The 23946-nt window shown below is 43.2% G+C and overlaps 1 protein-coding gene across 3 annotated transcripts in view; it reads right to left on the bottom strand.

Annotated features, from left to right (window-relative positions):
• Positions 1 to 5914: 5914 nt before the first annotated feature.
• Positions 5915 to 23946, bottom strand: part of plxna1b (plexin A1b) — a 193872-nt gene continuing 175840 nt past the window's right edge. For all 3 annotated transcript variants that reach the window (XM_069711326.1, XM_069711341.1, XM_069711333.1), the window contains exons 22-32: positions 23254 to 23510; positions 20509 to 20575; positions 17439 to 17585; positions 16889 to 17048; positions 16440 to 16543; positions 16154 to 16250; positions 13847 to 14037; positions 11451 to 11620; positions 10973 to 11185; positions 10733 to 10883; positions 5915 to 9655 (exon numbers count right to left, since the gene is read on the bottom strand). In XM_069711326.1, the coding sequence (XP_069567427.1) occupies positions 9560 to 9655; positions 10733 to 10883; positions 10973 to 11185; positions 11451 to 11620; positions 13847 to 14037; positions 16154 to 16250; positions 16440 to 16543; positions 16889 to 17048; positions 17439 to 17585; positions 20509 to 20575; positions 23254 to 23510 (1653 nt within the window). In that variant the 3' untranslated portion in view covers positions 5915 to 9559. The remainder of the gene's footprint in view (positions 9656 to 10732; positions 10884 to 10972; positions 11186 to 11450; positions 11621 to 13846; positions 14038 to 16153; positions 16251 to 16439; positions 16544 to 16888; positions 17049 to 17438; positions 17586 to 20508; positions 20576 to 23253; positions 23511 to 23946) is intronic.

Here is a 23946-nt window from a genome sequence, read left to right as displayed (position 1 = left end):
TAGCCTGTTCTGTCAAAAAAATATTACAAATCCTATTGTGTCTTATATATTTTGATATGTGCACAAACAGAAATGTGACAAATGTTGTGGTTTTGTAGGTACGTTCCTTTGAACTATGGTAGCTGCTGCTAAAACAAATTTCTCCTGGCTCTAGATTATTATTAAATGTAAAGTAATGTTTATCTTTGAAGCCACAGGTATCAATGTTTACAGTAACTTGTCGAATGTTTATATGAATATAACACACGGGAGACCAAAGGGAATCATTACATCCGCAGACCCCCCACACTGCGCTTTATGAGCGAGAGACTACAATAAGTTCCCACATGTGGGGTTTGAGGTTTATCATGAATCATCCCAGGTGGCATCTACAGTTATGAAACTGAAAGGTCAATAAGAAATATAATTTGCTGTTGGCAGGAGGTGATGCTATAAAATGCCACACCAGCAGGTGTATCACAGCTCCTCCCCCGAGGGCCACCGTCCCCACCAACACGTGTTCATTAACCCTTTTGTGTCGTCTTCCTGCCACACCCGGGTGAAGAACTGAGCACCAGCTGTGAAACCTCAACCTCCAGATATCTGTCAGCTCTGGTACGCACACTCCCACCCACCTCCCTCATCCCTGTGGTTAATTAATTGAACTAATTAAGGGTCCTTGTGTTAGTTCCATTGCCAGGCAATGTCCATGCCTTATCTCAATCCCACAATGCACTTGATCACAAGCTGCTGTGTTTGAGACGTTCCAAAGAAGTGATTAATTAATTCATGAGTGGCAGGTCGTTAAGACACACCACGTCCCTCTGACATCAAAGCGGCAGTGGTGAATGCACAAGAGGCTGCCTGGTTGTGTAGAGGTGGAGGGAAAAGTAACATGTTAAGAACTCTGCTGTTGATCACACATGAAAGGCCAACAGACAAGCCGAATGTGCGGGTCGAAGGCCAAAGCTTAGGCTAAATCTTGGAGGGTTTTAAGAAGCATCTGGCATCCTCTGATACATCTAATCAGCATTCGTAATTTATCAGAAAATTCATTATAAGTGAACTGACTCACTTCCGTGCATCGCTTTGAAAACAAAATGTAAACATATTCTTTCTATTACATCTGCTCCATTCTGTTATCTTTAAAGAACACGCAAGGCAATTTTATCTTTTCTGACTGCTCCGCATCGTAGCTAATTACTGAGCAGGGAAATAATGGAGAGAATTATTCTGTGTATTGTCTAAGGAACGGTTCTTTCAAATAACTGGAGAAAAATAAGCAACTGAAAAATGTATACATATCTATTTGAATTCTTTGTTGTGCCCCCTCAAAGCTTAATGCCACAATAGACCTAAAGAGATTCATTCTTCTCTCGGAGGAAAAGCAGCGCCTTTCAAGTTTCACTGAAGCTGCAAGACACAGGACAAAAAAATTAAAAAAAATTGCAGCCACACATTTGAAGATCAAAAGGGTCTGTATTGTGTGTATGTTTCCATGCGCGTGTGTGTGAGGGAGGAAGAGAAAAGAAGGAGCCGCTGTGGACTCCAGCCATTAAAAACAATTCTAAAGCGGTTTATCAAACTGGCGCACACCATCAGCCGGGCGAGTCGTGATTAAACTGACTGACGATGTCTTGTGTGGGAAGTCGGCAGGTGACCTCGCCGACCTCCAGACTGCACGCCGACCGCTCATGTATGCACACATGGAGCGGATAATAAAATGCATCCATGTGAAAGCATTTCTCCAGGACGCGCTCTCCATCCTAGAGTGGAGGTGTGAGGGGTGGATGGGTTAATCGGGCGTACTCCTCTCGGTCCTGGGGGTGGAGGGGGGTGGAACCCATCACCTGGTGGGGAAGACAAACACCCCCCGACTTCTCAGTCACAGCAGGGGGGTCTCCTCAGGGAACTATGTATGTCTGAGTGTTTGTGTGTGTTTATCTGGGGGGAAGAGAAGCTGTAAGGTGAATGAGGTGACAGTTGAAAGTCAAGTTCAAACCATCGATTTTAAGCTTTTTGACTCGAGGGAAAATGGGGGAAATATACCAACTAACCTAAGTGATCCATTGAATGGTAGAACACCATCAGTAATGACTGGCTGGGCTGCGTTCAGAGGGTTAGGTTCAGGAGATCTTATAGACGACCTCTTTAAAAGCTCTGCAACGCTCCATATAGATTGTTATCCCATGTGTGTTAATCAGACATCAGGAAGGTTTAGGTCAGTGGAGCAGAGAATGGATTTTCTCTGACCCTGACAGGGAGACGCAGCACACAGCGGTTTTTTACCTGTGGAGAAATTAACAAGCCAGTCAGAACAGAAGAACATCAGCCAGGGAACTTACTTTCTTTCCAAGCTCAGACACTGACATGTGGTGAAAGCTAACCTGAAAATCCTCTCACTGGCTCAGAGAAGTTGACTTGAGGGCTTTTTCAAGCATTTAATTAAACTGAGAAAAGTTTGTTAAGCTTTAATGCAGGTTATAAATGAAGCAATATGGAGCTTGAGCAGAGACTGATGACCAAAGGAAGTTTGCTGTCACTGCTACATTGAATTGCTGCTACTTTGGCAAACTGAAACCTTATTGGAAAGGTGAAACTGTGACTGTGAACCTAAGTGAGCCATAGATGAGTTTTTTTTTTTTTCAGCAATCTGCCGGTGTCTGCTTTTATCCAATGAAAATAATGTGCTCCACATATATTTGAAGTAAATATTAATGAGAAAATGTGCAAAAGCTGAAATTTGCAAAAATTGGTCTACGAATGAGTTAAATTTAAAGTTACAGTGACCTCAAACACGCCATCATACAGCTAAATTGTTGTTTATGTATTTGGACTGATCAGGCAATAAATAACCAAATTAAAACCTCCGACTCCCATTCAACCTCACTCATGAATAAAAAAAATGCCATAAATTTTCATGGTGTCATTTGCTAACTTCACTCCTTCTAATCAGTGTTCTGGTGGTCTAAAATTAATTTCCATAAATAGTTAGATATAAGTCCCCCAAACAGAGTTAGAGAGCTTGCCCCGGTTTGATTGACATGTCCTAGGTGCAGTCAGGTTTCCATTATTCTCTATAAGGGAGATATCTGGCTAACTAGCTGCTAATTGCTCCCCAATGTTCTCCAGTCACACGCTAACTTTGCCTGTCTGGTAGCGTACAGTGAATTTATTTGTGCCTTTTTCCTAAGAGATGCAGCAACACTATAAGGCTTTATAAAGTTGAGGGGAGTAAAGTTCTGTTGATGTTGTGCCGCATGTATTCATTTGATCCATCGTCAATAAAATGATTGATTAGAGCAGCTTCAACTTCTTCTTTAACTACAAGTTGTAATTGTGATTTTCGATTCACATCTCGGTCGAGTCATAGCGGCCATCCTGAAAACAGGCTTTCACTCTCCTTGGGGAGCTCTATATGGTGTGACTGTGTATGTCTGCAGTGGGCTGAAGGTTGGCAGTACCTGTACTTAAGACCCACTCCTCTCCTTCAGACTCACATAGGCAGACAACCTTTTTCTGTGCACCATAAGTTAAGAATGGTGACAGTAATCCATCTCGTAACATCCCCCAACCAGTCACGGCTGTCACCTTTGCCTCACCAGCAGCAACTGAACTGCCCACCGGATTTAGGGGTCCTATAGATACTGCTGCCACTCATGGTGCCCCGGTTCCGCCATGCACTTGATGCAACACACATTGACAGATACCAAAAGACTCCTCAGCTAAAATAGAATTTCAATTTCACTGGGTTCAGCATGTGATAAAACAGAGCCCTTTTCAATTGTAACCAAACGAGATTAAAAAGGAAAGGGGAGGGGGGCAAATATAGATCACGGCTTTATTAACTATGGCAACAGAATTTTGCGTGCAGGGGGGGCGGGGTGAGAGGGCGGGTGAGCATCTTGTGCTTTGCAAGGAATTTATCATAATGTTCGCGCTGCAAGATCATTTGCCTCTTGACAGGATCATTACGAGATTCAGTGCTCCCACGACCATTACGCAATTTCAGCGTTCTTCCTTGGATGGAATTTTAATTGAATTAGCCCGGCTGGTTACACACGGTGTGAACGATAACATTTTCTGTCTATCTGGGCTCATTGAATCTGCTGGGGTGGGGTGGGGGAGTGATGCCAGTTCAAGGCAAGCTGTAAAAAAAAAAAAGGACAAGGTGGTTTTGGTGTATTCCAGCGCTTTCTTCCTCGTCTCTCCTTCTGTTGCTGCAACAATATAAGCCATGAGCAGCAGCGGCCCAACCCGTCTGAGCCAGCTGACGCTCTGCTGTGGGAGTCGCTCGGGGCCGCTCTTCCATTCAGGCGCCCATGTAAGCTGAGGGCAGTGCAGGCATGATGTATGGTTAGAAGGTAAATGTGTTAGTATTAACAGCTCCGGAGAACAAACCCCCAGCAGCCACTCAAGTACGCCGCTGTAAGAATGATTAATGATGCTGGTCATGTTATGAAAGGCAGGGAGATACAGGAAGGTTTCTCTTCACTGAACATTTTCAACCTTAATTCTTTGACAGTAAATGACACAGGCCATTAAGAAGCCAGAATGAATGTGTAGGCTCGGTATCAATAGGAAAAATGTAAAGTATCACAGATACAATTTGGTGCCAATATCAAAAGAATCAGTTTTGCAAAAAAATTTCACATGTTAAATGCTGATAGACAGGAAGCCACATTGGAGCTTTGCCTCAATACAAACCTTTTCAAAATGTATAAAATTATGATTCCAAGGATACACTATCAATTTAATTTTTTTAATGTAATACAGATTAAATAGGCTCCAGAAGTATTTAATTGCAGCTGTCCTGTCAATTTTCCATACATGTTGCTGAAAACAATTTTGCATTTAGCGAAATAAAAAGATAATTGAAAATAAAATAAAACTCGATAAAATTAATGAGGTTTATCACGTAGGCATACGGAGAACCGAAAGTGTATTAAACCTGTTTCTATCTGCCTCACAGGCCTGCACGGTGAATAAAGGTCTGGTTACACCAGCATACATAACAGTGAAATATCCTCACAAACTGGTCGTGTTTCAGTGAGATTGCCGGGATTCGTGAATCCATTGAGGTGAAATAAATTCAAACAAACTTTTAGCACTGAAGTCAACTTTAGTCAACGAAAAACTGTCTTGACAGTTCTGATCATGGAGGAAACGGAGAGTCAAAAGCCGCTAATGTTGCATCGTCCACTTCAATGTATACCTCTTCTGTCAAGGGATACACTGCTTATCACTCAACAGGCAAATATGAAACAGGAATAAAGGGCAAAAATTGAACTTTTGAAAAATTGTAGGAACTTGAGGTACCACTTAACAAGCTGGCTGGGTCACAGCAGTTTTTCTCCTCTTCAGTAAATGTGTAAAACTGAATTATGAACAAATCCTTCAGACCATCCAGTCAAATATTCTAGGAGGAGGTTATAATACTGAGTAAATAGTAAGAAGATCAGTGATATTGTGACTGAAGACCAAGAGGAAGTTCCTACTGGCTGTTAGTTTGCCTTCTCAAGTATTTCCAAGCAGCCCTGCGAGTAGTTTACTTGTCAAATAGCTTATTGAAACACATATTACACGGAGACGTGCAGGTGAATTTTGCTGATGTGTGACAGGCTCTGTGTTCTTGGTCAGTACAGTACTGCACTCCTGTCTATTTCAAATGAAAAGCAGGTGGGTGAGAGTTGAAAAACACTCACCACGACTCAGGCAGCTACCATCTCCCTGTTTCCTGACAGAATCTCTCTGAGGATGAGCAGATGATTGGATCATCTAAATAAGTAAATGGGGAGAGTTAAAGGTCTGTCCAACACAATATTTCAGTGTGAATTCCACTACAGGACCATTTAATAACTGAGCAGCATGACAGCTGTTTTTCTCATCTATAAACAGGGTATCAGTCATAAAATAAAACAATCCAAGTCACATCTTATTTAGCAAAAAATGTTTAATCTCTCCTTGATGCGTGTTTATTTACAAGTAGTAAATCTGCAAAATAGGAAATAACAGGATATTTACACAATGAATGTTAACCTGCAAACTTGTGACAGTTGCTTCAAGTCTGAAACTCTAAAAATGCATCAGAGTTATTGTAGTATTAAAATTCTTTTGCCACATCTATCTGAAATTAATTTGCTGTGTTTCCATGGATCCTATGTAACTTCATAAAACAAAACAAAAGAACGACTGAATTTTCCAGAATCAGAAGAAAGCAGGAAAAAAAACCCAACAACAACTGAAAACAGAGAGTTAAAAGACTTTGTTTGATACCACAATGGCTTGGAAAGGCAGAAACGACAAAGCATGTCTAAAGAGCTGAGAATTGAACATGACTATGTGCTGAATCTGCTCACACCGAGGGCAGTGCAGTGAATTCCACTTGCTTAATTTGTTCTGATGTGATTGAAAAAACAGCATTAAACCCAGCAACTCGGTCAAACTACAGTCAGCACGTTGTTCTCGGGACACGGTTCTAAGTCAGCAGCAGATGCTGGCTGCTCTAGGTGACACCAGCACTCTTAGACAAAGGACATTCTGGATACCACCTCAGTAACAATAAATACAAGTCACTTGTCATACTAAACAGTGCAAAATGAAGGATAGAGAGCAGCTGGGAAGTTCTTCTAAAGATATGACTGGACTTGCAAAGCAGGTCAATCTAGAAGGCAAACAGCCATGCAAACGGTAAACAGGCCCGACTCCCTCAGCAGTCATTTAACCAACCGAACTACGAGCAGAATATGACACAAATGGAGCGTGAACCTGAGAATGGATTGAGAATGTTGAAGTGTCTTTAAAAAAAAAAAAAAAGCCAGACAGATCGCCAGGTGGACGCTGCGTCCTCAGTTCGTCCGTGGATTTGTCCCAAATGTACACCGTACTCCTACAGATCATTCAAAGGACTGCTGTTAGCAGCACCGCTGAGCCTCAGCAGTCATTTATTTCCTTGTCATGTGATGTATATAATAAGAGCACCAAAAATGTACGAATGCAGCAAAAAGTCAGAGGAAACTGAGGGGAACAAAAAAAAACCATCTTTAAAATGTTTGTATAGTGGACTAAGCATATTTCTGCAGTACTCATTACCCCTAACAGAAATGATGTGTGTAGCCAACATGGTGAGGGGAAGAGGAGAAACTTCTATCCTTACATGGGCAGAGTGGTCCCTTAAGACTGTTTTGTTATTGGGTACATAGTGAACTACAGAGTCCCTACAAAGATCCAGTTGAAGTAGCTGTAAAAGTCATGTCACATCTCAGACGTGTACAGTAAACAAAAGGGAGGGTTGGATAGCGACAGCATTTATGATCAGCATAAAATGACAGCCCTAATGTTTTGATAGAAAAAACAAGATACAAGAGTTAAAGCAGCAAGTCACATTTCCATCACGACAACACAGATGCTCATCAGATTCCACAATTTCATCTTTGATCCTTGAGATCAGGAAAATAAACCTTGAGTTCGGTCAAGTACTTCGACTTCAGGCAAACTGAAGCGAATTTTTGTCTTCTGTGTACCGTAAAATGTACAATTTACATGTTGAAAATAAAAAGACTAAAACAAACAAACGAAAAAAATAAAACCGGATACAAAAAAATGGCAAACAGCTTTTGTTCATCATGAAAAAGTATACAATTTACAACAAAACAACAAAAACATTATACAGACCACAGTTTGGTTTTTCGGCAAGCAGAAAAAAAAAAATCGTATTTCTCACCACAAAGTCAAAAACCATGACTTCAAGACTTCAAAAAAGAGAAACAAAGAAATCCTCTAAAGAGAGCAGTAATATAAAAAGCTTAAGCCACACATGGCAATAGGCTAGTTCTGAAACAAGAGCTGCAGGCTAAGGGGAGGATTACTCAGCCTCGGGTAGCTAATGAACAGAGGTGTCTCACCTCTGTGTCTTTCTATATCCTCCTCATGGATAAAAAGCTTAACCCCATGTCTCAAATATATAGGTTGGAGGTGAAGGGAAACACTCGGTATGTCTTCTCCTTTCCCCTCTATATGAGTATTAACATTGAGAAAATGAAAAAAACAAAAAACCCAGTGGCTTTAGGCTTTTCTGACTTTGTGTCACCACTGCTAAGCTCCACCTGACCTCATTGTGGCTCCTGAAAAGAATTAAAACCGAGGTCTGCGAGCACCAACATTTTGGCTTTGCTCTTGCAGGACTGTCGGAAAATGAATGACCCTTCAAGGGATGGATGGCTCACACGAACACATGGCCTGTGGAATCCTAACAGTTAGATACGGCGGCTCTGTGATTTTTTTTCTTTATAGTGAACAGGAATATTTCAGGTAGTGCAACATAGCTACTTCATTGTTCAGTCACTAAACCATGATCCACTGAACGGTCAACTTCTTGACCCTCGAAGAAAAGAAACCAGCTATGGAAGCCGGACACCGACGTGGCCGTGATAAAGCAACAATCCTGGGAGGATATATTTGGCTTTCGTGAAACCAACAGATTGCACCAATTGAATAAGAAACAACAGCAACTTCATGTCATCGCCATGACAACAGGGACTCTCCATAACTCGGACAACTTTGCGTGTCGTCTCTGCTTACTGTCACTTTCAACAGGGATCTTCTAAAGGGTCGTTACGCAAACAATTCTTTTCAGTCACGAGGCATGTTCATATTTAAAATCATACGGTAGCACATTCCATCTAACAAAATGTCTTTGCACTAAACAACATTCAAAGAAAACATGGCACAGTACGACTTTTTTGTTTGTTTTTCGTTGTCTTTTTTTTCTCGTCTACGTTGTCTTTTTTTTTTGTACTTGAAATATCAAATCATGTTTTGTGGTTTTATTTTTATCGCATTTGTTGGATTAAAATGAAAAAGAAAACAACAAAAATGTTTTCTCCCTAATCTTTCTTTAAAAACGTAGCTGTATTTATATATAATATCTATATAGTCTTGCTTTGTAACGTTTCTGTAAATTGTGCAAATTCAGCAGTAATACAAGTGGCGAGAGATCAGAGAGTGGGCAGTTGATTACATTTATACAAAAAAAGAAACAAATCTAACATCCTTTAAAACTGTGACAATTGGTGGAGTCACATGACCTAGAGCCTCTCTCCATTGGCTCATCACAGATTGGTCCATTCTGCTAATGACACCATATATGGAGTTCCTTTTCGAGGTGTCCATCGTTTCTTTCCTGACCATCGCGTCAACACGACAAAACTCCTGAAATCAAAAATCAAGCAAACCACAAACACCAACATCCACGATAATCAAATGCTGTCAGCTGACATGTTCTCCATGTATGCGTGTGAAAATGTCCGGTGTCCCAGTCTTTCACACAGACACGTGCCCACACACTGTACGGGGCTGCAGACAAACACACACATACACATGTAAGCGTACACAGGTCCGCCCATCTCTGCCGAACCCCTCCCGGTTTGCAGTGTACTGCTTCGGTCCTTTTGCAGCTCGTCCGTCGTATTGTCGGGGGTTGGAGTTTTGTTTGTTGTCTGGGTGAGAGGAGCGAGGGAGAGAGAGACAGATGGAGAGGAGGAGTGTGGAGAAGGAGGAATAAGGAGGCGCTGGATGGTCCTCAGCTGGTCAGGGCCATTGTGTCGATGACCTGCTCCAGCTTGCTCCTCAGTCTCTGCCTCCTCGCCTGCTCGTCCCGCTCCAAAGCCGACAAGATCTGAAAATAGAAAGGGGACAAGGTCGGCAAAAGCTACAAATGTGCTATCTTTTTCTTTCAAAACATGGAGACTTTTCTGCCCAAATAAGGCAGGACGAGGACGAAATCACAGGTGGCTGGTTTATGGTGCGTTGGGGCCACGAGAATCACCATGTTTTGCCTTGAAGAGAGACGTACCTCATATTTTGGGCCGTTTTGTCTCGACACAATGAATTGAAATAAATGACCTACACTGAACCAACAGAAGCTGCATTACCTGGCAGCTGCAATCAGTTCTGCTGAAAAATGCATGAAACCTTTATCACTCAATAATGACACTCGGATATCAAATGGTCTTATGAGCACAATTTATCATCAATGATGAACCTGGCAGAGAAGAGTACATCGTTTTGAAACAGTAGTTGTGCTACAACGTCTGGTACTTTTCCCTTCAGCTGTGCGCGTTCCTGCGAGATACGTGCATTTCTCGACGGGCAGGCAGAACTCAGCATGACACCGGTACATCCACTTTGCTAACAGAAGGGTAACGCTCTTGTTGGCTTAAATGCAGCAGCTTCATGAATCTGATACTGAACATAAAAACAATCAAATTCAATTTTTTTTTTTGTCTTCTTTTATGAAACGGAACCTTTTAGAAAAAGTATTTTTCAGATTTTTTTCCTTTTTCTGTACCTCACTGGGTTTATTTTCCTCACTGCTGCTCCACATCACATGGTGTAATGCTGCGTTGTTATTGGTTGAGGGACAGAGTAGGAGCGCTTGTTTTAATACAGCTGATGTCCCAAATGAAAATGCGTCAGAATCGTTGGCATTCAGAAATGAGATTGTAAAGAGGCATGAATCAAAATAGCAATTTCAATACGATTAACTATGCAGCCCTCTGGTGCATTCAAGCTGTGTACAACCGTTAATGAGCTCTACATGTACTTCCTTTAGGTTCTTCAGTTTGGCTGATCACATTAGCGTTTTAAACCTGAGTCAGCCTTAATGAAAGCTCTGTTCAGTACTCTAACAATCAACACTGCGAAAAAATGTTGCCTCTTGGTTTCCAAAAAGACAAAGAGACTTAAACCTCACCTCATCCTTGTACTTGACGATGTAGGAGTAGATCTCATGGAGGGCTGACATGCTGTTGAACTGGTTGGCGTGCAGGCGTGACTGCTCCGCCAGGTAAGCACTCATGTCCTGGTCGCTGATGGCCGGCATCCTGGAGATGTCAGAGTAGTACCTGGACACAAAAAGAGTTTACGTTCTTTAAACTGCCTTTAAAACGACACAAACTTCTCATCACAATCTCAAACGTGCCCCGTGACATACCTTTCTACCCAGTTCTTGTAGTTGGGGATGTCTTTAGCGTACAGCAGCTTGTTGGAGGGCGAGTCCTTCCCCAGTTTGTGCTCCGACGTCGAACACGAGTCCATGAAGGTCTGAGCCACCACAGACAAGCAGGCGTCTGTAATGCTGTTCTTGTGGATGTCAAAGACAAACTGCGGGTTCTTGATCACATTCACCCAGAACCTCAGCGGAAGACTGGAAGGATGGAGAGAAAACGATGAGGTGGAAGGAGAGCGATGAAGAGCTGCAGAGTTCGCAGCGCTTGACAAGCTATTAAGGTGCGGAGATCAACGCAACGATTGAAGCTGCACACACACACTCTGCACACACACACTCTGGCTGCACCACCAATGTAAGAGTGCTGCATATTTGCCAGCTTACTGTCCAGTTTTTGTTACATTATACCAACCTTGCGAGGGCACTAACTACACACAAACAGCATGCACACGCACAAACTCACCAGTTGCTTTTCCATGTGTGCCGTACGTCAGAGTCTGATATGGAGTGCTTGTCCGCCTGCTCGTCCAAGAAGTCAAACATGTACTTGATGGCGAGAGGCAGGGCGCTGCCTCGGTGTGCTGTGCTGAAGATGGTCTCGAACAGGTCGTCCACAAACTTCTGGAGTGTTCCCTGAACACGAGAACCAACGCTAGATTAGTAGCCTGCTCAAAATATTTGATACTTCCTGGTTTGGTGTGGTGGTGCGCTCATGCAGGATACATGATCATCAGTGTGTCAGGGTACATAAGATTTGGGGAATTTGAAGACGCGATGCGTCCTCAGTCTCTGACGAAGTCATTATAATTCTAAAGTACGTATCCCTGTTAGACTTTGATGAATGTTTAAGCAGTGGTGTTGCAGCTCCACTAAAGAACTGCCTCTGCTCGCACATTCGTCTGTGCTGGTGATGATCTGGCTGTAGGCGATGGCTGTCAGGAGCAGGTGTTTGAGAATGACAGAGCTTTGCTTTCAGTGCTCCAACTTTCTGAGAGTTTGTGATGATGCTCAGTGTTCTTTACAGTATTTAAGATGAGGCCCAATGAGAGTTCAGCCTAAGGCTGTTCTGCAGTGTTTTTACCACATCACACAGCTCTGGAGATTCAGAATCCTCACAAAGTCTTCTGAAGTTGAAATGATTTGATATTTCCCACAGGCGTTCGGCGCGTTCTTTTCCATCTTCAAGCATCCAGGCCACCTTTTTTTTAAATTTATTTATTTATTTTTAAATTTTTTTTAACAAAACCTTATTTAAATCAGCCAGAAGTTGAATCTGCAGTTTTGTATTCCTTCACACATTCACAGATCAGCTTCCTAAACACACAAAGCTGTGGGGGCTGTAATAAATAAGAACAAACTGCAGCGCTCCAAGTTCCCCCCATTGTCTTCCTCTGGCTTGCATGTTAATCATTTCCCAGTCGAGGCAGCACTGATGCCGCTAACCTTGCACTTTCGTACCTGGAGCTCAAACAATGAAAATCTACAGTTAATGAGTGAAACATCGGGGGAGAGGAAGCACCAGGGTGTGCCTGTACTTAGTACTTGCAAATGAGAGCAGGAGTCTGACACTGTTGTTCGGCTGTATGGGCAGACGGTGTGTTTGGGAGTGGATCTGCTGATCTGCGTGACTGTGTGGATGTAATGTATGTTTCCAACAGCGGTCCACGAGCCTTTTTTATAAAGTGTGGCAGATTGATGTGAAGAAAGAAGTGTCAGCTCTCAGTGGATTCACACAATACAGTCATCGCTTGTATTTGAAACGTTTTTTATTGACTCTAAAAATGCTTATTAGGCTTTTCTTCACTATAATAAAACCAGTGATCCACTCCGTTGTCGTGTGTCTGACCTGTACAGACAAGTCCTGAAAACCTTTACCTCAAAAATGATAATCACAGCTTTATGTCATAACATAAAATTATCCTGTTAAAAATCTGAGCGCATTACTCCTTTTTTTTCAGGAAGCCAAATGGCTGTATATTTTGAAGGAGAAATTTTTGTAGATTATGACAAACTAAACACCAAAATTCTTCAAGACACTAAACAACATCAGCCTTTTAATCCTCCGTATCATATTCATTTATTGAATATTGGCAAATGTGAGATATATAAAAGGGTAACTTTTGCTTTGTAGAACATTTGTGTTTGGGACCATTCAGAAGAATACACTAACTGACCGTCTAGTTGAAAATCATCCACAGACCTCCGAGCTGCTGCTGAAAGGCTCCGTAATGAAGCCAACACTGTACCAGCTTCAACAGAAGCAGAATACAAAGCAGTTCCTGTGGTCGACTGCTGTGTCACAAAACATTTTGACAGTGATGGGAACTCAATCCCGCTCTGCTCCATGGTGGTTCAACAATTTAACTGGGGGGATGAAATACACGCTGTTTGTTTCTCCGGGACACACAAGGAAACACAAACACCTCAGCGGACCGCACGTTTGAAAGTAACCTTTGTGATCATCATCTGAAGACACATGCTGCATAAAAACGTGAGGGATTTGGTGAGTAATGATGGCCGGGCCCTAAAAGCCCCGAGGCCACCAACAGAGGGCCCGGTACCACCAACCAAACAACTCAATAGTCAAAGGTCAACCTCCTAATTAAGACTATGCATATGTGTGTCTTTGTGGAAAAGGTTATGAAAAATGTTAATGAGCTTCGAGACCATCACCCAACAAAGGTCAACAGGGGCTGCTGGTGGAAATGGGGTACATGACAAGGATGTGGTGGAGCAGGGGTTCAGGCTAACGTTGTCTAAATGTGTGTGTGTGTGTGTGTGTGTGTGTGTGTGTGTGTGTGTGTGTGTGTGTGTGTGTGTGTGTGTGTGTGTGTGTGTGGATATAGAGCTTCTCATTACCTTGGTAGCCAGCAGTCTGGTCAGGTAGATCTCGGAGACCATCTTGCTCCCTCTGTCGCCCTCCCTCTGGTCCGAGTGGTCATGATTCTTCACCAGATGCCACAGTTTGGTGCCGCTCTCGAGGTCGGGGGTGATCATGGGTGTTCGGGAGCGCAAACTGTCAGGACTGCTGGCTGTCCTCAGCATGCTCTCTGCACAGAAACGGAGGGAAAGGAGGAGACAAATAGAAGAATTGAGTGAAAGGACCAAGAAAAAAAAGTTTTTAATGTAATTTGTCATATCAGTTTCGATCTTTTTACTTTAGGTATTCAGGAATAAGTCAGTTAAATGAGGAGTGAATGTTTTGCAAAGGGCCAAAGTTTCCGGCAGCCTTTAGTGCAGCAGGTAAGAATGTTATTTGGCAAATATCATCTCATTACTTGTATAAAACATCTCATACTTTATACTTACTTGGTAGTTAATAATGTATTAATACGTTAAAATGCATTCTGTCTTAATCATCATTTGAAGGAAAACCAATCTACAAAAGTCAAGTAAGATATAAATAAAAACACCTGATACAGCCTCAGAGTGCAAAAAGTCTCTGAAGTTAAAAGCATTTTTGAGAGCTGACAGCTTCCTCTAGCTGCACGTCACTCTTTCATTCCAGAATAAATTTATCTGTCACTCTCCCACCTTCCCCCCACCCTCACTCTTTTAGTTGGATGGTGATCCCCTATTTGTGACACAGAGTATTATGCTGCCAGTTTGAATGCTTGTCACTTCCGTGACAAAGCAGGGAAAGGATTGAGCAGTTCAAAATGTCAGGAAGTACAGAGCGAGTTTGATGGGGGTGTTAGTGAGTATTTATGTGTTTGCCAGAGGCAGGGCTGAGGAGCAGAGTTACTGTAGACCAGAGAGGGACTCAGAGGTAGAACATGATGAAAACATGGAACCGTGATCCACTTCACTACTAGTATTAAAATGTGGATGCTGGTATCTGGACCTGATAAAGATGGATGGCATTTACTTTAAATATGCATCTCTGGCATACATGTTTGAGAATTTCATCTTTTATTTTCCAGTGAAAAAATGCAGACTTTTTCATTTCATGTCGACACTTCCTTTCAAGTTTTCTAATCCCTTTGTCACAACTCAATCAGACCTCCCAGCTATGCTGTGTAATGTTGTCCTGTTCTTCAGTGAGGGCAGGTGCCGGTTAGAGAATATGTTTGAGGTTAAGTTATCATTCAGAGTGCAACAAGAACTCATGAGTGAGAACTTAACCTCTCTGCACAGCCTCTCTGCACAACCTCACTGAGCATCTTCCTGCACGTCTACATCAAAGTAGACCTCCGAGAGAGTTGGACGACATCATGGTGTGGTCATGCTTCCAGGCAGGCCGTAAACAGCATGGGGTGTGTTTGAAACTATGACTTAGAAAAGAAAGGCATGGTACAACGAGAAGCAGCTAAAGTGTGCAGATGGAGAAAAAAAAAAGTTATTTTCTTAAATCTTTTTGTTACCTGTTTGTGTATTTTTTTTTGTTGTGTCTGAATACACATTTTTAATTGTGTATGAGGGAGGCTGTGGCTCAGATGGTAGAGTGGGTTGCACACTAATCGCAAGGTTGGTGGTTCGATTCCCAGCTCCTCCTGTCCACATGCCTAAGTATCCTTGAGCAAGACACTGAACCCTAAGTTGCTCCTGATGGTGTACCATCGGTGTGTGAAAGTGCTCCTGATGGCAGCACCTTGCATGGTGATCTGTCTCATTAGTGTGTGAATGGGAAAACCATGTTAAAACGCTTTGATACCGAAAGGTGATAAAGCGCTATACAAGTACAGACCATTTATGATTTACATTTATTCAGCAAAATGTAGTCTTTATTTGGTCCCTACGACTCAGTGTATAAATACATTTTATCGGTTTAAAGAAAGAGTTAACAAATAGTCCACCAGTTCACCGACACTGGTACCAAAAGCAAAACATAAGAAGTGATATTGTTATAGAGACAAAATTAACATACAAAAAATGATAAATTCATCTGAAAACAACACAGACATTTTTCTTTGACTGGTGTTAAGGGTGTTAGAAAAACGATCGCACATTATGAAGTTAGCACACACACATACACTTGTACACAGACGTACACACATACACAAAACACACAGACACACATGTACACACGCACACACACACACACACACACACACACGTGCACACGCACACACAGACGGAGACACACACACACACACACACACACACACACACACACACACACACACACACACACACACACACACACACACACACCTTCTCTCGTACCGTATCTGCTGAGGGATTTGGTGAATGTGGAGGAGTTGGAGATGTTGTAGGCTGAGTTCTGTTTAGGCACCAGGGCAATCACCGAGCCATCTGTCACCTGAAACAGCGATTTCAAGATCCGTTAGCGTGGCACAAAATGTCCAGCAGCGAGATTGTTTTATCCAAGTACGCAAAATGTTTCACTGCTCAAAGTATACTTGAAGAATATGCAGCCAAATCAGTGGGGAGTTATTGGTCTCATCACAAAGGATCATGGGATTTATGCTGCATGAAAGGAGCTGGGTACCTGGTAGTGAGCCAGCGTGTTGAGCCTCTTCCAGTCATTGTCGATCTTGGTGGTGACATCTTCGTCCTGAAGGATGATGCGAGCCATCCTACCCTGCCGCCATTCTGTCGGACACACACATACACACACAATTAGAGCAGAGCTAGGTGAGGTTGTGTTTTTTTTTTTACAAGAAGATGAATTTCATAGACACAGTGGCCACTTTTTTAGACACACCAATGAATTTACACCAAAAAAATTCCTCCTCTGAAGTCAGAATCCAGAAAATTTAATTGAAACTGAGCACATGATTTTAATGACTTTTGGCACTTCGCTGTAATTTTTCACCTCTCCCAACAGAAGTTCCCCCTACTGCTTCAGAGAGCCCTTGAAACGACCCCCCATAGCAGTGCACCTGTTCCGTGTGCGTTTATTTGGCGTGCGCATGCGGCACTTTTCCCGCTCCTTACCCAGGTCCATATCCGAGGCCTTCGGTCTCTGGGAGTACGGCGTCCCCTTGTACACAGCGTCCAGCAGCTTCTCCTTCACCTGCGTCACCGTGTCACAGTTGAGGCTCTTCACCGTCACCTCGGGAGCGTTCTCATTCTCTGGGTTCACACAGTGCAGTGTCTGAGCAAAGAGCAAAGGGCAAAGAAATCAGCACAGACTGGAAGCAAGAACCATCGTCGTGTGGACACATGACCCTGTGGGGATTCTCTTTAGCTGCAAATAAAACACCTTACACAGCATCTGACAACCAATACTGAAGTGTGGAACAATGGACACAGATACTAGTTACTATCATAAGTATGTTTTCAGATGTCCTTTTGGTTTTTTAATTATTTGATGTTCAAATCACAAAATGATCCCGGATTTAACAGGCCGGATCTCATTTTGAGACAAAACCAGAATCTCAGGAACAATGCACATATTTGAAATTCATCCAGCTGTATGTGTGCATGTGTTTAACACCCTCCCCTCTGCACCGAATGTGTGATCCAACTGTATGTGTCCACTGACCAACGTCTTGTAGTCAATTTGCTGTCGGATGAGTTTATCCTCGCTGAGGGAGTAGCGGGCTTCTCCTGTGATTGAATCTATCGGCCCCTTTTCCATTTGCTGCTTCATGGCGCAGTACAGCATGAAGAGAGGCTCACCAGCACATTCCTGAAAAACAGGGGGAAGAATTATGAAGGAGGAAGTAGGAGGGGAAGAAGTGAAAGGCGAGAGGAGGATAGATGAAAAGAGAGAAAGATGGATTGTTCAAATGCAAACTACAGATGCAACTTTGCAAAAACTTTCCCTGCAAAAAGTACCCAAACAAGAAAACGTACACAGCCTCGCTGAGCAACTCCAATTACATTTCTAATCTTCTTTAAGCCAACCACAGGCAGGGCAGTAAAGGACAAGGCCATGGCCTGTGTTGGCTAACAGCATGCTAAAAACAGACACGCACACACGCACATGGACACGCGTGCGTGCACACACACACACAATTTTTTTTCCTCTCACATACTCCAGTCTCTCTCCCGTGTCTCCTCTGTGGGGAAAAAAACCAAAAAAACCCACCCTTTAAAAATCTCTGTTTGTGTGTGCGAAAGCAAGTGGGTGAGCAAGGAGGAGAGAAATTAGAGAAAGTGTGAGTGAGTGGCAATTGATGGAGGAGTTAATAGAAGGTTAACGACTGAGGGGTGAAAAACGCTTGGAGAAGCACTTTGGTGTGCGAGACGTGTCAGCCAGGCAACAAGCACTGGGATGTTGGGTCCCCTATCTCTTTTCCTCCGCTCGCTCTTTTTCAGCCACTCATTCGGCCGGCATGCCAACGAAGCACTGCTTGTAACTTCTTAGTTTCTCTTTAAAGGGTAATGTCGGGTTTTATTCTGAAAGCGTCTTTAGCTGTATCTTAAAAACTGAAAGCAGACAATCAGATGGGTTTAAATGAACTCCCAGGCCAGAAAGAGAAAAACAACAGGTTAACTGTTAGGTTAACTGTCCAGTGTAAACATAAGTCACATTTTACAGCCTATTAGCTTATATTTGACAGCATCTCACCGCCTTCCTCGGTAGGAAATATTTAGATTTACAGGTTAATATTTTACCTCATTTTCTTGAGCATTTAATTTGTATTTGAAAATATAGGATCATTTCATATCATCTCACCTTTATTCAAATAAAACATTGAGAAGGAAATATTGTTTTTTTCCCCTTTCTTTTTCTAACACTAGCTCAACAAGCAGCTTTGAGCCTTGAAGCAAAGACGTATTTTACAAGTCCTGCGCTCCGCCCTTTCAGCTGGACATGTTCACGCATCAGCACGAGTCAGTCATCTCGGTGAGCTGTCAGATGAACTCTGTGGGATAATCTAGCACTGCCTACCTCCCATGGTGGAAACACAGCACACCGGCAGACGTCCTCTCTGTCTAGCAGCATACAAACCAGCCCTGTGCGGTGTCTCGGCCCTTCTGTCTCCGTCGGATGGTGCCAGTGTGGAAGAGCAGCACTGATGCTGTATATTTATGAAATGGTCGGGTCTGATGTACACTGTGATTTTGTTTTCAGTGTCCTGTTACAATTATATTTGATCTTTTTATTAATTCTATTACACTTTAACAATGAAGTTTTCAAACAGCCATCTGACATTTTTATAGAAGCAACAAGCAGCACTTCTGATGCAGAAGTAGACCAACCAATGTGATCCCCCACTCTCCCAAACAAGCTGGTGCAAAGCAGGACAAGTGAACCCTTCGATTAAAGTAATGGTTGAAAGGATTTTTTTTTTCCCCCCTACTCCTGTTTCCTTTGGTACGTAAAAGCTTCATCTCTTCCATCCCTTTGAACAACCACTTGACCTTTACCCATCTCTATTCACACCTTGCTGAACCTTGAAATTGTTCCAGGCTTTTCTTTTATGTGACCCTTAAAAAAACTCCGGAGAAAAAGAGGTGCTGAATTGCAGAAGGTGGATAAAAGCTGGGCTGGTAACCTCGCTGCTAGCTACAGCAAGTTTTTGCTTTCGTACTCATTTTCCCCATTCCCCTTATTTCCCTCCTCACACTTTTCTCTTGTACTCTTTGTTCTGCTTTTTTATTTTAAAACTGTCCTCCCATCCTCTCAACTCTCCATAATCATTTCTGTCCTCTTTTTTTAATTCCTCCTTCAAACCATTTTCTCTCTACATTCTTCCCCTTTTTTGTGTCCTTTCTTGTCTGAAGTTCCAGGGCACGGCTGTTAAAAAAACTGTCCACAACAGCTTTTCCCCTTTTACTGAACCAAGTCTGGCTGTCCAGTCTCACATTGGAAGCCAAGACACACATGCATGCACACCCAAAAGTGGACACACTCCCATTCACAGATGCTAACTGAGACCCCTGGGGGCTTGGCTGGTTCGCTGTCCACCAGAATGCCCGTCCTGGCGGGGGTTGAGGGCCCCACTGCTAACTGATTAGCTGCAGCAATGTTTGAATGTAGAGAATGTGCGCATGAAAGTGAGAATTTAGCACACTTTAAGCCTTGGTGATTCCCTCTGATATGAAATCAGAGGATAGAATTCAAAAAGGAGGACATTGAGACAGACAGACAGAGAGAGAAATAAGAGAATGCATTTGTGTCAGATGTCTGGTTTCTTATTTTTGCTAAACTCCAATGCTCTGAACGGGAATTCAAACACAATGGCATCCATTCATGCACACACACTTTGCTGGCTCTGAAAGAATCCAGCCAGGGACACAAAGAGAGGATGCGTTAGTGCGACAGGCTACGGTGATCAGAACAACATGGCTAGCTGTGTGTGAACAGCTCTTCAGACTCTGCAGATTCCTCAATTGGGAGAAAGAAGAATTTAGCACATGAAATGCAGAGGTAAGGGATAGGTATCCTGCTGCCTCTGCCTTATCTAATGCTGCAGCTGTGGAGGTGTGTGTGCATGTCAGTGAGACATTTTTCAATTCTAAAACACCGGCGTTGTCAGTATTGCTTCAAAAGTTGTGTGTGTGTGTGTGTGTGTGTGTGTGTGTGTGTGTGTGTGTGTGTGTGTGTGTGTGTGTGTGTGTGTGTGTGTGTGTGTGTGTGTGTGTGTGTGTGACAATTTTACCTTGAGGAACTTGTAAAGCAGGAAGGTGAACCAGTTGGTGAGCATCTTCTCAGCGACCGATTCCGTCCTGGGAGAGAGATGAAAGGAAAAGCGGAGAAAGAAAAGGAGATGGGTGAGAGGGAAATAATAGACAAAGAAAAACGTGCCAGAAGCAGAAAGTGAACCTCTGCACAACACACTGGGAGGTTTGAGGGTCACCCACCCTGCTGGCTACAACCTGTGGGCACGAACCAACACTTCCATCGGGGGGTGGGGGTGGGGGACGACACAGACATCAAAGGGCCCACATGACATTATCTTAATGCAGTTAACCTTCAAACAAGTGAACCCCCCCCATACCCAACCGCACCCAAGATAAATTAACTTGCCAAAACAAACCCCTCAGTTTCTTCCATTGTTTCACCCCCTCCTAATGTTTTTTTTTTTTTTTTTTTTACCTCCAAGCAAACCCACTCATCTTCATTAAAAATACAGTAATTAGTATTATTCGCTAACTTCTCTCGTTAATCACAAACCTGCCATGTAATGAGGGGAACCTCTGCACGTGTACGTCTCGAGCCAACACGCGAACAACCAGAGAAAGAAATGAAAATGGTGCGATTAAAAGGTATCATAATTAACTGACTTATTGCGTCTAATTTGTTAAACAGCTGAGAGAGACACCGGCACCGGGAGAGAGGGAGACACAGGAGGGCAAAAAGACAAAGATTATTCCTCATCCCCAGATTTACCTCCTCAATTTTCACCCTCCCTTCTTGTCACATTAGTGAGAAACAGGAAGACTCTTCAATGATCCATTCTTTGTTTTATATGAATGAGGTATGCACCAATGTCACTGCGCTGTCTAACTGGGCCACATTCTCACAAATTTGAGTCTTTTAGTCATTAAAAAGGTGAACAAAGGTACATTCTGCTGAGAAATGATGGCATAAGATGATATTTTCTTGTTTCCTTATTTGCATAGTAGTGAGGCAGAAACAGAAAACTAGGCCAGTGTAGTAGTGAACCTGGCCTGTAGCACGAACAAGACGTGAACTCCTACGCTTCCACAAACCTCCCTGCTCGAGTGTTGAGTCTAGTTTGATGAATGTGGAGCAGTATTTTCCTTTTTTTCATGGCTGTCAGCCACATAAACCGGATAAAAGATGAGGCAACAGGGACTGCAGGGCGAAGGAGGTACGTGGACGGGACAAGTCTCGACTCGATGGTGGGAAACTTGTAGCAACTCATTCAGGGAGGAACCCCTACTTGAACCCATCATTACACTTTTAAACTTGTGTTACAGGAGGAGGTGGTGATGATGCTGCTGTCCCGGCCACACACACCAAGTCTGAGCTCATAATGTAAAATAAAACCAAATGTACCCGATGCAAGAACATAATTTCACCATAGGGGGTAGAAATCCACATGGGAGAGGACTATTTAGTCTTTTACTGTGTGTACGTCTAAAAATACAAATTTGTGAAGTCTATCTATTGAGTAAAAAGACCTAAACAGGGTGAACTGTGTGTAACAATTGCCGAGTTTATTAACGCCAGCTCCCGAGGCTAGTGTAGTTAGCAGGGACGACGTGTTGTGACCGTACACCCCAAGAGGGGATTGGAAAAGGCTTCACACAGGCACACTGGCTGAGTCATTTATTTGATTAGATTTTTAATTAAATATCTCTCTGAGGAATAAGAGAAGAGAAAAAAAGAATGTAACTTTTTTATCATTTAATGTCTAATTCCAATTTATTTTGAGACAGGCCATTTCTCTAATTGTGTCTTTCCTTAAATATGTGTATCTTTTCATGCCCGGCTGCCTGCACGAGCTCATTTCCTTTCTCCTTTTCTCCCTCTACCTATCTGCTCTCTCACCATATTGCACCGTTCTACCTTCCAACAGCCTTCCTGTTCTTTCCTCCTCTTCTCCATCTCCCCCCATATGTTTCTCCCTCCATCAATTTCCCTCCAGCTCAAGTCTCCCTCCGGACGTTTCGCCCTCTCTTTCTGTCAATCACTATTTCCCTCCCTCCACCTTTCTCTCTCTGCCTTTTCCTCTTTCACCTCTCATTTTCTCGTGTCCTCTGTTGCTCATCTTTCTCTTTTCCCTACCACACCCTTCTCCCTCTCTTCTCCACACCTGCTCCTGTAAATCCTCCTCTCTCATCCCTCGTATCCACCCCCCACCCCCACCCCCACCCCTTTCTCGCCGTGTGTGTGAGAGAGGAGAGAGCGGCCGTCTGACTGCGGCTCCATTGGGAGTGTATGTGTGCTCAGGGGTGTAATCCTCTCTGACAGGGACAGGGTTGAGAGATAGAGAGGAGGTAACGTCACAGACGCCACTAAAAGCTACAGTCACTGTCCCCTGGCTGCCTCCCTCGTAACTTCAGCTGTGAGATGGGAAAATAAATCGCTTGACATTGTCACAAATTCATCATCTATTTTCTATCCTTTTCTGCTCTGAGTCTAACTTTGAATTCAAACTTTGAGTTTGAATGCGCATTAACACTACAAAAGGGCAAAAAAAAGAATGAACAAAACTTTCTTGTTATTCTTTTTTGCTGTTTGAAGGCTAAATGGTGAAAACGCCCATTTATTAATAAGGTGGCTCTTCTCAAGGACGTCCTAACAGAGTCATGAGGATGATAAATAATGGCCGAAACGCACACACAAACACAGAGGTACATAACCTCCAACTTGAACCCCCCACTGGGGGAAACCATCGGCACATATGTGACATGTTTGAACTCCTCTCCTGTACCTTCTGAGTAAGAGCTTCGGGTGGTTCTTGCTCTCCAGGTTTTTGTCGATGAGGTCGGACAGAAGCTGTTTGAGGACGCCTGTTGCGTACTCCATCTCCCCCTGCAGTGCCGTCATGATGAGGGACGCCACGTTGCCCCGGTCTCGCATGGAGAAGGAGCGCTGAGCCTCCAGTGTGCGGATGAAGGTGAGCAGGAAGTGCTTTTTGGTCAGCAGCTGGCCGAACAATGTCAGCGCCTTCTCCACGTTGGCTGGGACCTGGAGGTGAGGGGGTGGAGGTGATGAGGGGAGGGGAGAGGGAGGAGGAGGAGGGAGTGTGGGACAAAGGAAGGAAAAGAAGCCATGGATGGAGAAAGGAGATGATGTAAGTGTAAAGGAAGCAAACAATTGGGTGAGGGAACAAAAACAAAGATGCAGAAAAGGAGGAATGGAGTGTGAGACAGAAAGGGAAGGTAGAGGATAAAAAAAAGGGGGAGTAAAAGAGAGGAGGGGAGATGAAAAGATTAAGAGCAGGATGAAGAGAAGGATGTGGAGAAAAGAATTGGTTGTGAGTTATAGTTGTGAAATGAATTAATGAGTATGTTTGAAAATGGGTTATATTAGAAGAAGGCTACATTGACAAACACATTGACACACACACACACACACATAGAAATATCTGCAATATATTCATTCATTCAGTCATTCCAGCTTC

Source organism: Brachyistius frenatus, unplaced genomic scaffold, assembly GCF_029030835.1.
Source record: "Brachyistius frenatus isolate BFR_SWC_R1_liver_20210118 unplaced genomic scaffold, ASM2903083v1 Contig_4, whole genome shotgun sequence".
Lineage (NCBI taxonomy): Eukaryota > Metazoa > Chordata > Actinopteri > Embiotocidae > Brachyistius > Brachyistius frenatus.
This window is presented reverse-complemented; position numbering and strand designations above follow the sequence as displayed.